At 36.3% G+C, this 15703-nt stretch overlaps 1 protein-coding gene across 2 annotated transcripts; it reads left to right on the forward strand.

Annotated features, from left to right (window-relative positions):
• The first annotated feature begins 6032 nt into the window (after positions 1-6032).
• LOC127440856 (gastrula zinc finger protein XlCGF8.2DB-like) lies at positions 6033-15344 on the forward strand. Of its 2 annotated transcripts, XM_051697863.1 has the most exons (3): positions 6033-6111; positions 12459-12628; positions 12899-15344. In XM_051697863.1, exons 2-3 carry the CDS (start codon positions 12544-12546, stop codon positions 13822-13824), a joined length of 1011 nt encoding a protein of 336 aa, XP_051553823.1. In that variant the 5' UTR covers positions 6033-6111; positions 12459-12543; the 3' UTR covers positions 13825-15344. The 2 variants fall into 2 exon arrangements, 1 of the variants encoding a protein (XP_051553823.1); XR_007897205.1 differs by lacking the exons at positions 12459-12628; positions 12899-15344 and adding an exon at positions 7442-8025 and having other exon boundaries at positions 6037-6111.
• The last annotated feature ends 359 nt before the right edge of the window (positions 15345-15703 follow it).

Here is a 15703-nt window from a genome sequence, read left to right on the forward strand (position 1 = left end):
ACAAGTGATCGACCTTGGGACCTCTGGGGCACTTGTTCAGCATTTCCACTGAAGGTGCACACTGAACTCAGTGTCAAAGTTGAGTTCTTATTTTTGTTTCTGGTTTGAAGTGATTTTAAAATGGACTTTTATGTACCTTTTTATTGTAATTATCATTTCTATGCAAAGCACTTTTGTGTTTGAACTGTGCACTGTGTTTGAAATATGCTATATAAATAAAATTGCCTTGCCAATTCATGAAGTTTGTAGAGATGCTACTAGATGTTACTCATCTCTGCTATGCCAGGTACATATAGAAAGTGTGTTTCCCTAAACGTCAAAACATCAGGTGTCTCATCAAAGTATCAGAAGCACCACAATGTTAAAGTTGGTGATACTGTATTGCTCAAAATCTCTACTGGGACAGGATTAGTTTTAAATGTGGAGATGGGGTGATGTATAATTACCAGAGCTTCTTTGTGATTTTAATCGTGCCAGTAATTTTTCCTTACTTTTTATGGACTGCATGTTCCAGCACTGGTAAAAATAACCCCTGGTTACGCTTAGTCTATTTATAAAAAATAAGAATAAAAGTAAGACTTTCCCATGACCTTTAATTACCACCTTCCTGTGGTCCTAAAGTCTCTCACCCCATGATCTTGAAGCAACCACTCTTGTGGTCTTTAAAACCCCCACCTTTCTCATTCAGAAGTTTCCACCAGATATTTCAATGAATAAAAATGAAATAAAAAAAGAATACAGCAATAAAATAATAAAGTGCAATCTGTAAGTGCAGCACAGTGCTCAATCAGTAAATGCAAAGCTAAACAATTGTGTTTTCAGTCTGGGCTTGAATGTGGCTACTGTTGGAGCACATCTTACCTCTTGGAAACTGGTTCCAGCTGCAGGTGGCATAAAGGCTAAACGAGCCCTCTGTATTTCTAGCTGACTCAATCCTAATGATCCTAATGAAGTTTCGAAATTTCCCACTGTTAATTTCAGCAATGCACTGGCATAGGGAGTCTATAGGACTGTAGTCACTTAGGGCTATGTAGATCTGGGTGTAGCTAAGCAGTTTGGTTCTTTTTCAAAGTGGGAGCATACACAGGTTGAACAGAAGCGATGCAAGAATCGAGCTTTGTGGAACTTCACACGTCATAGATGCCTGATCATATTCAAGGTTTCAGACCTGTTTCTTGCTTAATTTGCTCCGAAACAGGGGCTAAAATTGTTACAATGTTGCATTTTCTTTATGGCTTGAATTGCTTTCACAAGGGAATATTTCAAACAGACCAAAACTGTGTTAATAAAAGTCACATTTGAGCACGCTGTCCCCTCATTGGTCACAATGTTTGTGCACTGTTCCAGTAACAGTTAAAATTATGTAAAAATCTGTGAACAGGTACAAACATTTGAGTAGTGTTAATGTCACGGTTAGGGATGCCGCGGTGTGAGATTTTGACGGTTAGAGTGCCGTCTGAGTGGTTTTACAATTATTTGTAAATTTTATTATACAAAAGTATTGAGACAAAAAAGGTACATCATATCACAATTAAACGTGTTAGTGGATGCGTTTCTTATGGATATATGGACTCTAAGCGCAGCCATACAATAGGAAAACTGCTAAATACACAACAAATAATTACGAGATCTATAATAAGAGACACTCTAATGTAGGGCACAACACAGCTTATGTCAAGAATGCTTGAAGGAAGGTGAGGACTGAAGTACAGAAATACAGCAATAGAGCTTTTAAACAAAAACTGAACAAAAACCAACAAAAACTACCCCGTAGGGGAAACTCCACAGTCCAGGCCAGTGAAAGTGTAGACCAGCTGGGCTAGAAAATACAAAAAATGACAAGACAAGAACAGACTGAAAAATGCCTAACAGAGTAAATACCACAACGAACTAGCGCAAGACAAAGAACACAGGGGGGTTAAATAGGGAAGGAAATAAGGAGGGTAACGAGGTAGAGTAGGTGGAATAGATAACAATGTAACAAGGCAAACGAGGGGACAGGGTCTCACTAAAGACTAAACTGACATGAGTGCACATGGCAATGAGAAAAACACAACAAAGCCAAGTGCACTCACACAACACTAATGTCAGGATCCAGCCACAAAACTATAAACAATGCCAACCAAACTGGCAGGATCCTGACCCTATATACACAAGACAGAAAAAAACACAAAACACAGGAGCCAGGTCCCGACACTGAAGAAAACACTTAACTGGAGTGTAGGGAACCTAACAGCTTATCTGCATCCCGGGCACAAACTGATGCGCTTCTATGTAACCGGAGTGCTTGGAGTGCATAACTGTAAGATTATTGTGGATGCACAACATGTAGTTCACAGCATCCAAAAGTTTTTTCATCTGCAACAGTTTCTTAGAGCAATCCGTTGTCTGTCAGACACAGGGCCGTGTCTGAGCATATGGGGGCCCTAAGTGAAATCCTACTTTGGTAATTTAGAAGAAATTAATTTAACAGCTGTTGCCATATGGATGACATTTATGCTGACTTATTTTTGGAGCTTCAGAAGAGAATTCGCCATTCACTTGCATTATAAGGACCTACTAAGATATTTTTCTATTTTTCTTCAAATGTGTTCTGGTGAACAAAGAAAGTCATAACCATCTGGGATATCATGAGGGTGAGTAAATAATGAGAGAATTTTATTTTTTGGGTGAACTATCCCTTTAAATTATTTATTTATTATACCATGACTATCTGTAATAATAATGTGTACTATATACATACTTGGCTTTTCTCTGTCAATGTTTAAAATCCACTCCTTAAGCATCCGTCTCTCCACATAGCCTAGTCATATGACACAACACACTCTATGAGGAGTCAGTGATTGTTTTTATTTAACTTCTAGAGCATGCTGTTATAGTGTAGAACTAAGGACTTCCAACAGTAGAACCCTTCAGAGCCGGCCACATAGGAATTAAAACCAACAAACATACAAACAAAAAAAACATCGGAAACATTTGGCGCCGATTAATCGGTAAATCCGATATATCAGTCGAACTCTATTATGTACATCGATTATATTCATTCATAGCATGTGTATGAAGTACAGTAAAAGGGGAAAAAAACAGCAAAAGGATATAATGAACGAAATAAACAACAAAGAATGGCTGATGATACATGAGAGTGGCAGTCAGTCCAAGTGCACGTTCATAGAAACATTATATGCGCATGTGTGGGCTCTCAATCTCATTTGATCTCACAATCTCAAAACTCGTTTGAATATCTCAACACTGATATATGCTTGTCTTGATAACAGTAATAACATAAAAATAATAGTTTATCCTGCAGTAACGGCGTTGAGATGCCTTCACACAAATGCTTATTACTAGTGATCCGTGTGACTTCACCACAAAACACTAGAGGGTGAACAAATCTTTATGACTTGCCAATGGTGCAATTTTACAGCTAATATATCTATATATATATCTTGTTTTTGAACGCATCTGGTGTATGTGAAATGCTCATGGTGTTTATTAGTTGACAGTCTTTTTTAGTGACAACAGTACAATGGTTTAAGAATATTGTTTACCTAAAAACATCTAACAAATAAAGGGGGGTCCTAAAATACCTTATACTGCTTTCTTTTTAAAAAAAAAAAAAAAAAAAAACGTACATTTAATCCAGGTAGTCCAAATGAAGAGGTTAATGGAAAGTGAAAAGTCATGATCCCATGACTGTTTGTCTTATTTGATGATGGCTGATGGATAGCTAACTGGAATGCACACAACAGTCTTATTCCTTTGGTTGTTGTCCTTTTTTAGTTGAGCAAACAATTGTTTCTCAACAAGGATTTTGGATGATTTGGCTTGTCAAACCTTGAGCATGCAACAATCTAGGCATTGCCAAATGACATTTTTGCGCCCTTGAAGGGCAATTCGGAAAGGGTCGTTCCAAACAAAAGAAAGTTAATTTTTTCACAAAGGGCCCTGTCACAAGACTTTTAGTGACGGCTACATTCAAACTGTAATGTCATGCTCCCTTCAGAGTGCCTACATCAAGAGCTCTGTCCTTCGTAGTGAGTAGGGCATAGGGATGATCACTTTCGATTGGAATTCGCCCTCTGTCTATAGATAAAGTTACTGTTTACAAACAAATGCTCCGCCCCTTCCGGGTTCTTTTGGTAGCCCAGAAAAGAACTGCTGTCTATGGGCGCTTTGCTCAAATTGTGCTGAAACTGCCCAAAAAGTGATATTTGTGTGGTTGGAACACCCCATTTCCCACAGAATATTGGAGAGTGGGGCTTATTTAAATTTCCACCAGATCGTTGCATCAGGAAAAACTCAGGATTTTACATAATTGATGATATTTCACGAGTCACTGTCATTGTTATCACGTCTGCTCTATTAGACCAAACTGACCTGCAGCAACTGTTGTTCGATACTAACTTTTTTACAAAGAAATTATATAAACTCTGATTGCAAACTTCTTTTTTTTTAAATTTCCAAAGTGTTGTTGCTGTGACAGATATGAGGTCAACAGAACGGGACGGGACCCATCTCCACCACCACAGTGCATGGACTACTGTTTGTGAAAGGATAAGTGAATAAAAATGCCATACAGCGAAAATGATGTCTTTGCATTTATTTTGAATGCAGTAAATAATATTGTTCAATCGAAAGCAGATGTTATTATGTTTTTATATGGAATATGAACATATTGAAGTAATATAATAAAGTATAATAAAATATAAAAAATAATAAAGCTCTCTTCCCACTTTTTATCCAGAGTTTAAACATACTAGCGCCACTAAGTGGTGTGGATGAAAATTACAGCCACATCACAACCTGTTGACTGGCCTGTGACCGTTACAACAGAATGGATCGTATGTATCTGTTTTCATTATTGAAATGAAAAGGGGAAAAAAGTGGTAGAAAGTGGCTCTTTGGAAAATTATTACACCCATATCTTATAGGCTTTTTATAATTTATAAAATATAAAGTTTTGTAAAAAATGTTTACTATAACAATTACAAATTGTATAAATGTTAGCTGTGTGTGTGTGTGTGTGTGTATGTGTGTGTGTACACTGGCAGCCAAAAGTTTGGAATAATGTACAGATTTTGTTGTTTTGGAAGGAAATTGGAAATTGGTAAATAATTAAAGTGGCATTCAGCCGATCACAAAGTATAGTCAGGACATTACTGATGTAATAAACAGCACCATCACTATTTTAAAAAAGTCATTTTTTATCAAATCTAGACAGCAGCCATCACTCCAACACCTTATCCTTGAGTAATCATGCTAAATTGCTAATTTGATACTAGAAAATCACTTGCCATTATATCAAACACTGCTGAAAGCTGTTTGGTTCATTAAATGAAGCTTAATATTGTCTTTGTTTTTGAGTTGCCACAGTATGAAATAGACTGGCATGTCTTAAGGTCAATATTAGGTCAAAAATGGCAAAAAAAGAAAGTTTTCTCTAGAAACTCATCAGACAGTCATTGTTTTGAGGAGTGAAGGCTATACAATGCTTGAAATTGCCAAAAAAAAAAAAAAAAAAAAAAAAAAATCATACAAAGGTGTACTCTTGAATACTTTTCTCATCTATTCTTTATAATGCGTTCAAATGCCATTTACTGTTATAATTTTTCTACATTTAATTATATGCTATACTTCACTAATTTCATTCATTGTTGTCTGTCAACCTCTCTGCAACGTTTATGAAAAATAATCAAATATATGATAATGACAAATAATGAAAAATGTTAACGAAACCTAAATGTAACCATTAGAGAACGTTCTGTATAAGTTAGTTTAAGGTTGCCACACAATAACCTCCCTGGGACATTCTGTGAACGTTAGTTTATGGTTTTTAAAAAACAGAACCTAAAGAGAACGTTCATCAAAATAACAACCAACAAAAAATTAATAAATAAAAAAATTAATAAAAAAAAAACAAAAAGAAAAACGGGAACAATATGTTAACGTTACGAGAACGTTCTGTGTTTGCTGGGGCTTCAATGCTCCATACTCCCCAGTAGGTGGCGGAAATAAGCCAACCGCAACAAAGAATTCAAGAAGAAGAACTGTCACCGAGGAGAGTCGAGTCGGTGTCGTGTCGTTCTCGTCCGTTTTTCTTTCGTTTTACAGGTATGCCCTACACAAATAATGTGCAAAACATATCATATTATCTATGTAAATGTATGAAAGGGTGTAACTGATTTAATTGCAACACAAATTGGAAATATGCCGATTCCCTGTTGTTCTTAAGTGTTCAAATGTAATAACTGAAGACTCCAGTTTTCCCAAATATTATTTGTAATGCTGTTGCCTATTAAGTTCATTGTAATGTGACGACGTGTTTATAAACTCCTTATTTACCATATTGTCGCGTTTTAACAGTTGCATTATTTGGCATTCAAATGCTTCTCATTTTATCATGAGATGCTGAATGTATAATAGCCTACAAATGTGTTCAATATTGTGTAATATAACGTTCCCGTAACGTTAGCATATGGTTCTCTTTTGGTTATTTTTTATTGGGAACCAGTTGCTAACGCTCTGGGAACGTTCTCTTTAGGTTCTATTTTTAAAACCATAAACATTCCCAGAATGTTGTTGGGAGGTTTTTGTGTGACAACCTTAAAATAACTTATAAGTTAGAAATGCAACCTAGAAATAACGTTCTCTGATGGTTATTTTTAGGTTGCATTTTCCCTTAACATTTTACATATTTATTCTTTATTAAATACTTGATTATTTTTCATAAACATACATTGCAGAGAGGTCGATAAACAACAATGACTGAAAGCAGTACAGCATACATTTTATAATGTAGAACATGCGGTTTGAACACACAAAAATGAACAGATGAGAAAAGCATACAAGAAACATAGACCTCACCTTAATATCTAATAGGCTATACCTGTCTGCGTCTGATCCAATACAAATGATATCTTAAATACAATTGTAAATAAAAATAAAAAAAATAATAATTGAAATATAAATCATGACTTATATATAGTTTAACCACTGAGAGAGAGAGAGAGAGAGAGAACTGGATTGCTCATGACGTCATAACAGTGAAGCCACTGTGCCGCCATATTGCTTCACCCAAACATTCCAAATCCCTCTTGACTTAATAGAAAATCATCTAATTTCAGCGAGTAAACATTAGAAATTCATTCATCAATTTTATATCTGAAATCTGCATGTATATCCCTACAATGCAAACATCCTACACAAGTAATTATTTATTTATTTAAAGTCGGGAAATTTTCCTGTTTTTTTTAGAAAGCCAGAGCGAGTTATATCTATTGTATATCAAACAGTCTCCACCTCTGACATCTTTTTGACATGGAGTGCCTCCTGCCACCGCACACCGACCTGTCAATCATCCTGTTAGTTATCATTACATGCACGTTCCTCTTTTCATTTTTGCTATCATTCATTCATTGTTCTTCATTGAATTTCATTTAAGATACCCTACAATGCTTCCTACTGTATTGGAGAAGAATCGTTGAAGATCTGTTCTGGGGTGTTCCTTTTGGAGAGCTCCGGATGTTTTGATATTATGGTGCATGTAGTAATGCAGCAAATGCAAACCAAACCTTTCTCTTTTCATAACATTATCTCTATCCAATGTGTGATGTTCACAATGTGCTGCAGATCAATTATAACGCAGTTATATTTAAAGTTAAATATCTGATCTTATGATTCATCATCAGCTAAAGTAAAAATCAAGGATAATCTACTTAACATGAATGTTATACCAGTCAGAAAGAGAAAACACTTGAACGACATTGTAATCACTTTATGTATTTATTTTTGTCACATACTGTTTATATAATTACAACAGTCCAATGAAAGAGAATCTGACCTCCACTGTATTTCAGTGATACAATAAATGACAAAAATAAAATGAGAACAGACAGTTGTGTTAATTTGGTTCATTTTTTGTTTGTGATAACCCTGTTTTTAATCAATAGTTGCTGACACTTTTCCTTGAAGGTTATTTTTGAGAAAGAAGCTCTTAAGAACACACGAGCACCCACAATAAGCAGTACAAACACAGTAGATGGACATAAAAGGATGCATGATGGTAGGATTAGGATAATTAATCACTTATACCCTTTACTGATCACTGTAAATGGAGCCGCTTCATCATTCGTAAATTAATGAGCAGATCAGCGTCTTTATCCGACAGTGAGAACAAACTATTTTCTGTTTACAGCGTTCAAACAAACGTACGTTTCGTTTAATGTGTTTTATGTTGTAAAAATATGATGAAGCGATGATGCGCTGTCGGTCCCAATGCCATGTTTGTAGTTTTTCACGTATGACAAATGTAGTTCTGAAGCGACTTGTCAAACTCCTCTTCCATTGAGCTTTTAAGGTTAAATACAAAGAAATTGCATAATAATTTCTAATAATTCAGTTTGTGCAGTTAGACCAGTTTCATACACTAACCTGCAAATTTATCAATGTCACTTTTAATTGTGCTATTTTCATTTGATCAAAGTTTTAATTAATGTATTTATTTACACACAATTTGATGATAAAATTGAAATGAACTCTTGATATGGAATTCAGAAAAAAAAAAAAAAAAACGTATCATATTGGCAGCGAGGGACTGTGGGCAATATTAGCTGAAAAAGTATTCAGGAACCCACACTTTGGAAGTAGTAGACCATCCGGGCAACTTTGGGACACTCATTTCCATATACTATGATTTGGGACACGGCAATTCAAATCTCGGATACTATTTAGGGCGGATAGGGTCTGGATTGTGATGCAGGGAGGGACTTTGGGCCAGAGCTTCACAGTGCACACATACAGTAAGCACAGCAGGCAGCACATGCAGACTATTTAAATTGCTGCCCTTGTGGTTTGATAATTGCGCACTGTCATATCATGATTTCAATTTTATTTTGATTAATTGTTCAGCCCTATTAGTATGCCAATCTCAACTATTACAATCATTTTTTATTTTTTATTTTTTTTTTCCCATTAAAAATTCTTTGATGGTCTGTTGTAATTCTAGTTATATATTTTAACATATAAAATACTTTTTTCGGCAGTATCAGGGTAATAAGAAAGTGTGTACACTGCTAAAACCATGGTATGGTATATTTTATCAAGTTACCACCAAGGCTAGGCGATAGGATGATGTAATCGGATATTGACGATATCTGACAAATATCCTGATGCCGATTGCAACCCTCATTGACAGATGATGATCGACAACATCGGGAAATTACAAAATCAAAGAGCTGAGAAATCGCCAAATACACTCACTGAGCACTTAATTAGGAACACCTGTACACCTACTTATTCATGCAAATTATTTAGCCAATTATGTGGCAGCAGTGCAATGCATAAAATCATGCAGTTATAAGTCAGAAGCTTTAGTTAAAGAGAGAGTTTACCCAAAAATGAAAATTCTCTCATCATTTACTCACCCTCATGCCATCCCAGATGTGTTTGACTTTCTTTCTTCTACAGAAGAACACAAGTTAAGATTTTTAGAAGAATATTTCAGCTCTGTTGGTCCATACAATGTGAGTGGGTGCCAACATTTTGATGCTCCAGAAAGCACAGCATAAAAGTAATCCGTACAGCACCAGTGTTGTAATCCATATTGGCAGAAGTGATATGATAGGTGTGGGTGAGAAACAGATCAATATTTAAGTCCTTTTTTGCTTGAAATTCTTCTCCCTGCCCAGTAGGGGGCGATATGCATGAAGAATGTGAATCACCAAAAACACAAGAAGAAGAGTGAAAGATAAAGTGGAGACTGACTGAGTAGTGAGGAGAATTTATAGTAAAAAAGGACTTAAATATTGATCTGTTTCTCACACATACCTATCATGTAGCTTCTGAAGTCATTGATTTGACCACTGGAGTCATATGGATTACTTTTTGAACTGTTTCTCACCCACACCTACAGTTGACATTAGAAGTTTACATACACCACAGCCAAATACATTTGAACTTAATTTTTCACAATTCCTGACATTAAATCGTAGAAAACATTCCCTGTCTTAGGTCAGTTAGGATCACTATTTTAAGAATGTGAAATGTCAGAATAATAGTAGAGAGAATTATTTATTTAAGCTTTTATTTCTTTCATCACATTCCCAGTGGGTCAGAAGTTTACATACACTTTGTTATTATTTGGTAGCATTGCCTTTTAATTGTTTAACTTGGGTCAAACATTTTGGGTAGCCTTCCACAAGCTTCTCACAATAAGTTGCTGGAATTTTGGTCCATTCCTCCAGACCGAACTGGTGTAACTGAGTCAGGTTTGTAGGCCTCCTTGCTTGCACACGCTTTTTCAGTTCTGCCCACAATTGTTTTAGCGGATTGAGGTCAGGGCTTTGTGATGGCCACTCCAATACCTTGACTTTGTTGTCCTTAAGCCATTTTGCCACAGCTTTGGAGGTATGCATTGTCCATTTGGAAGACCCATTTGCGACCAAGCTTAACTTCCTGGCTGATGTCTGGAGATGTTACTTAATATATCCACATAATTTTCCTTCCTCATGATGCCATCTAGTTTGTGAAGTACACCAGTCCCTCCTGCAGCAAAGCACCCCCACAACATGATGCTGCCACCCCCATGCTTCACGGTTGGGATGGTGTTCTTCGGCTTGCAAGCCTCACCCCTTTTCCTCCAAACATAACGATGGTCATTATGACCAAACAGTTCAATTTTTGTTTCATTAGACCAGAGGACATTTCTCCAAAAAGTAATATCTTTGTCCCCATGTGCACTTGCAAACTGTAGTCTGGCTTTTTTATGGTGGATTTGGAGCAGCGGCTTCTTCCTTGCTGAGCAGCCTTTCAGGTTTTTTCAATATAGGACTCGTTTTACTGTGGACATAGATAACTGTCTACCTGTTTCCTCCTGCATATTCACAAGGTCCTTTGCTGTTCTGGGATTGATTTGCACTTTTCACACCAAATTACGTTCATCTCTAGGAGACAGAATGCGTCTCCTTCCTGAGCGGTATGATGGCTGCGTGGTCCCATGGTGTTTATACTTGTGTACTATTGTTGGTACAGATGAACGTGGTACCTTCAGGTATTTGGAAATTGCTCCCAAGGATGAACCAGACTTGTGGAGGTCTACAATTTTTTTTTCTGAGTCCTTGGCTGATTAATTTTAATTTTCCCATGATGTCAAGCAAAGAGGCACTGAGTTTGAAGGTAGGCCTTAAAATACATCCACATTTACACCTCCAATTCAGTACACCTCCAATCAGAAGTGAATTGGCTAATTGTCTAAAGGCTTGACATAATTTTCTGGAATTTTCCAAGCTGCTTAAAGGCACAGTTAACTTAGTGTATGTAAACTTCTGAACTACTGGAATTTTGATAAAGTAAATTAAATATGAAACAATCAGTCTGTAAACAATTGTTGGAAAAATTACTCGTGTCATGCACAAAGTATATGTCCTAAATGACTTGCCAAAACTATAGTTTGCTAATGTTAAATCTGTGGAGTGGTTAAAAAATGAGTTTTAATGACTTCAACCTAAGTGTATGTAAACTTCTGACTTCAACTGTATCATATCTCTTCTGAAGACATTTATTTAACCACTGGAGTCGTATGGATTACTTTTATGATGACTTGTGTGATTTTTGGAGCTTCAAAATTTTGGCACCCATTCTCTTGCATTGTATGGACCAGAAGAGCTGAGAAATTTGTCTGAAAAATGTAATTTAGGTTCAGGAGAAGAAAGAAAGTCATACACATCTAAGTTTGCATGAGGGTGAGTAAATAATGAGAGAATTTTTATTTTTGGGTAAACTATTCCTTTAATGTTCACATCAACCATCAGAGTGGGTTAAAAATATGATCTCAGTGATTTCAACCGTGGCATGATTGTTGGTGCCAGATGGGCTGGTTTGAGTATTTCTGTAACTGCTGATCTCCTGGGATTTTCACACACAACAGTCTCTAGAGTTTAGTCAGAATGGTGCCAAAAACAAAAAACATCCAGTGAGCGGAAGGTCTGCGGATGGAAACACCTTGTTGATGAGAGAGGTAAATAAAGAATGACCAGACTGGTTCGAGCTGACAGAAAGGTAGTGATCTACCTCGAAGTTCTATATGTTGTGCATTCTGAGATGCTATTCTGCCTTTCTGTCAGCTCGAACCAGTCTGGTCATTATCTGTTGACCTTACTCATCAAGGTGTTTCTGTCTGCAGAACTGCCACTCACTGGATTTTTGTTTTGTTTTTTTGGCAACATTCTGAATAAACTCTAGAGACTGTTGTGGGTGAAAAAAGCAGTTACAGAAATACTCAAACCAGCCCATCTGGCACCAACAATCAAAAGTAACAAAAAGGAAGTATCGGTACTCATACTCGTTCTAAACAAAAGTGGTATCGGGACATCCCTACTTTAAATAATTTTTACCAGGATCTATATGTGAAAGAGGCTAGTAATTCAATTATAAATGCTGGAAATATCTCCATCATCCTACAGGTGAAGTAAGAAGAATAAGTTATCATGTAAACAGGAACAACTCCAAGCAAACCACTGAAGCACACTACATACTATTGGGAAAAAAATGATGTCTGTTAAAGAGGAGAGTGAAGACTTCAGTTATCCAGAGCCATGGATAATGACATATGAAGATACCGAGGAACAAAGAGGTTGGTGTCCATTCTTGATACTTTATAATGTCTGCTGAGGAACATTAAGGTAAAACTTCACACAGTTCACTAGATATGACAACTGTAGTTAGAAAATCATAGAAGCCATAAAATTACAGTTAAATACCAGAATCTGCATGAGAATGACAGAAATAACCTTCACTATATCAAAGATAAAAATAGTAAACCTTTGCTGCTTACTGCCATTAAAGTAGGGTTTAACTGTATTTCTTGTTTTACATTTGTCTCAATTTACTATGTTTGTTTTAGATTTGATGGAGGTAAAAGAGGAGAGTCAAGAACTGAAGGACTTTGAGGAGATACATCAGTGTGGTATATCTGATAACCTCAGAACTGTACAAAAATCCAGTTGCTCTCAGACTGAAAATGATTTCTCACAGAAAAGAACTCAAACAACAAAAGACCAAAATTATTTTGCCTTCTCTGAGTGCGGAAAGAGTTTCACACAAAAACAAAACCTTAACACTCACTTAAAACTTCACTCAGGAGAGAAGCTTGTCACCTGCCACCAATGTGGAAAGAGTTTCACAAAGAAACAATACCTTAGGTGTCACATGAGAATTCACACTGGAGAGAAGTCTTTCATCTGCCAACAGTGTGGAAAGAGTTTCACACTGAAAGGAGGTCTTGAGAAGCACCTGATAATTCACACTGGAGAGAAGCCTTTCACATGCCCTCAATGTGGAAAGAGTTTCACACAAAAAGGAAGCCTTAATAGGCACCTGAGTCTTCACTCTGGACAGAAGCCTTTCACATGCCATCAGTGTGGCAAGAGATTCACACAAGAAGTAAACCTTAAAAGTCACATGAGGATTCATACTGGAGACAGGCCTTTCACATGTCTTCAGTGTGGAAAGAGTTTCATCCAAGCAAGCCATCTCACAACTCATCTGCGGTTTCACTCTGGATTAAGACCATTTAACTGTGATCAGTGTGGCAAAACATTTGTATTGGCATCATATCTAAAAGCACACCTTACAACTCATGCAAATGAGAAGACATACGTGTGTTCTTTGTGTGGAAAGAGTTTCATTAGTCAAGGAAACCTGAAAACCCATGAGAGCGTGCATACTGGAGAGAAGCCACACCACTGCATATCATGTGGAAAGAGTTTCACCCGGTCAGTTGGTTTACAGATGCATTTAGAAAAGCATTGTCCAATGCTGTCAAAGTGAGCAAAGTGCTGTCACAGTTTATCTTTAAGGTCATCACTTATTAAATGCAGCACAACACTGTTTTAATGTAACATCTTGACAGCCTGATAACGGTCATAGTTATAAAATCATAAAATCTAAAAAATATAAATAAAGTATAATAAATGACCTGTATAACAATTGCCTACTAGACTTGATTGAATTGAACTTTAGCACTGGAGCAGATTCAGCTCACTGAACAAGTGGGAGGACAGAAGTGTGAAAGTGTAGGTGCATAGATTTTACTGATCGGTTAGCTATCCGATCATGAAAAGACCAAGTAAAGATTAATTTGAGACCGATATGAATCCAATCCTAGCTGTAGAGGTAGTTTGAGATGTATTACAGGCAAACTTTACAGTGCAAAATGCTGCAGCTAGACTTTTTACATGAACAAGGTCATAAAGTCATATTACTCCAGGTTTAGCCTCTTTGCATTGGTTACCTGTCCTCTTTAGGGATTTGTTTTTTTAAAGATTTTATTAATTACATACTGTATAAAGCATTACATAACTTGGCACCTGAATATTTAGCAGAACTATTAAAACCTTACAAAAGAGTTAGACCTCTTAGATCTTGTCATGAACTGTTGGCTGTTCCAAGATCCAGATGTAAAACTAAAGGTGATAGAGCTTTTGTAGTGAAGGCCCTACGATTATGGGACAGACTGCCCTGGGATATTAGATCTGCTGAATCTGTGTCTGTTTTTACTGTAAGTTTTGTTTAAAAACTTATTTGTACAGACTTGCTATTACTATGTATGTGAATGCATACTATTCTACTACACTACTATGTAAATGTGTTATGTTTATGTTTTATTATGTGTTTTTGATTTGATTTTATATTGTGAAGCAGTTTGTGCTAAGTTGCTAAAAGGTGTAATATAAATAAAGTTATTATTATTATAAGTGTAAATGCATCTGGCTGTTCAAGTCACAAATCTAAACTTTACTCCTCCCAAACATCGTTACGTCAACATATGGAAAATGTGGCATGTAACAGCTACAAAGCTACAGTCTAAAGAGGGGACTGTAACACCCTTTCCCCCAAAAAGATCTACAAGAGGACTTATTGAGTGATCCATAAGGGAGACATCCAAAATGTGTAGTGTTAGGGTGCTTTCACACTTGGTTAAATTGCTTGGACCGACCCCCAGTTCGTTTCCTGCTGTCTTTGTTGGTCTCTGTTCGCATCATATTTTTTGGATCTGAACCACGGTCCGATTGCGTCGTCAACGTGAGCCAGCTGTTTACCACTGTAACTAGGTAACAAGTGAAGAAGACATCAGCTTTGCTGTATTCTAAAAGTATTCATCTCTTTGGATTTACCACCAAAACTTTACATGGACAAAATTACAATTGTTTTTATGCCACGGATGCACTAAATGTGTAATGATGTGATGAATGTTAGTGTTTGTTTGCCGCGAGCCCGTGGATGCCTTGCAAGAAGGGATGTCCGGACTCTTGATTCATTTTTTTATTAGAATGTGTACCGATATGTCATTTTTGGTACTCACCGATATCTATTTTTTTTTCTGAACTCCATATCAACAGTTTATTTCAATTTTATCATCAAAATGGTGTTTAAATAAATCAGTTAATTAAAACTTTAATCAAATGAAAATATAACAATTCATTTTAACATAACATTGTATTATTTTTTTATCAAATGAACTGCTTATATACAGAACCGCACAGCACAATCCAAAATAAAACATTGGAGTTTTATTTTGTCAAATACATTGCTGCATAACAGAGTGTCACATGTTAGATACTGCTTAAGTATAATACAATTACTACGGATTTATTATATTTATTACTAGTAGTAGTAGTAGTCGTCAGTAAATATTACATAACTTCAC

The sequence above is a fragment of the Myxocyprinus asiaticus genome, chromosome 5, assembly GCF_019703515.2.
Source record: "Myxocyprinus asiaticus isolate MX2 ecotype Aquarium Trade chromosome 5, UBuf_Myxa_2, whole genome shotgun sequence".
Lineage (NCBI taxonomy): Eukaryota > Metazoa > Chordata > Actinopteri > Cypriniformes > Catostomidae > Myxocyprinus > Myxocyprinus asiaticus.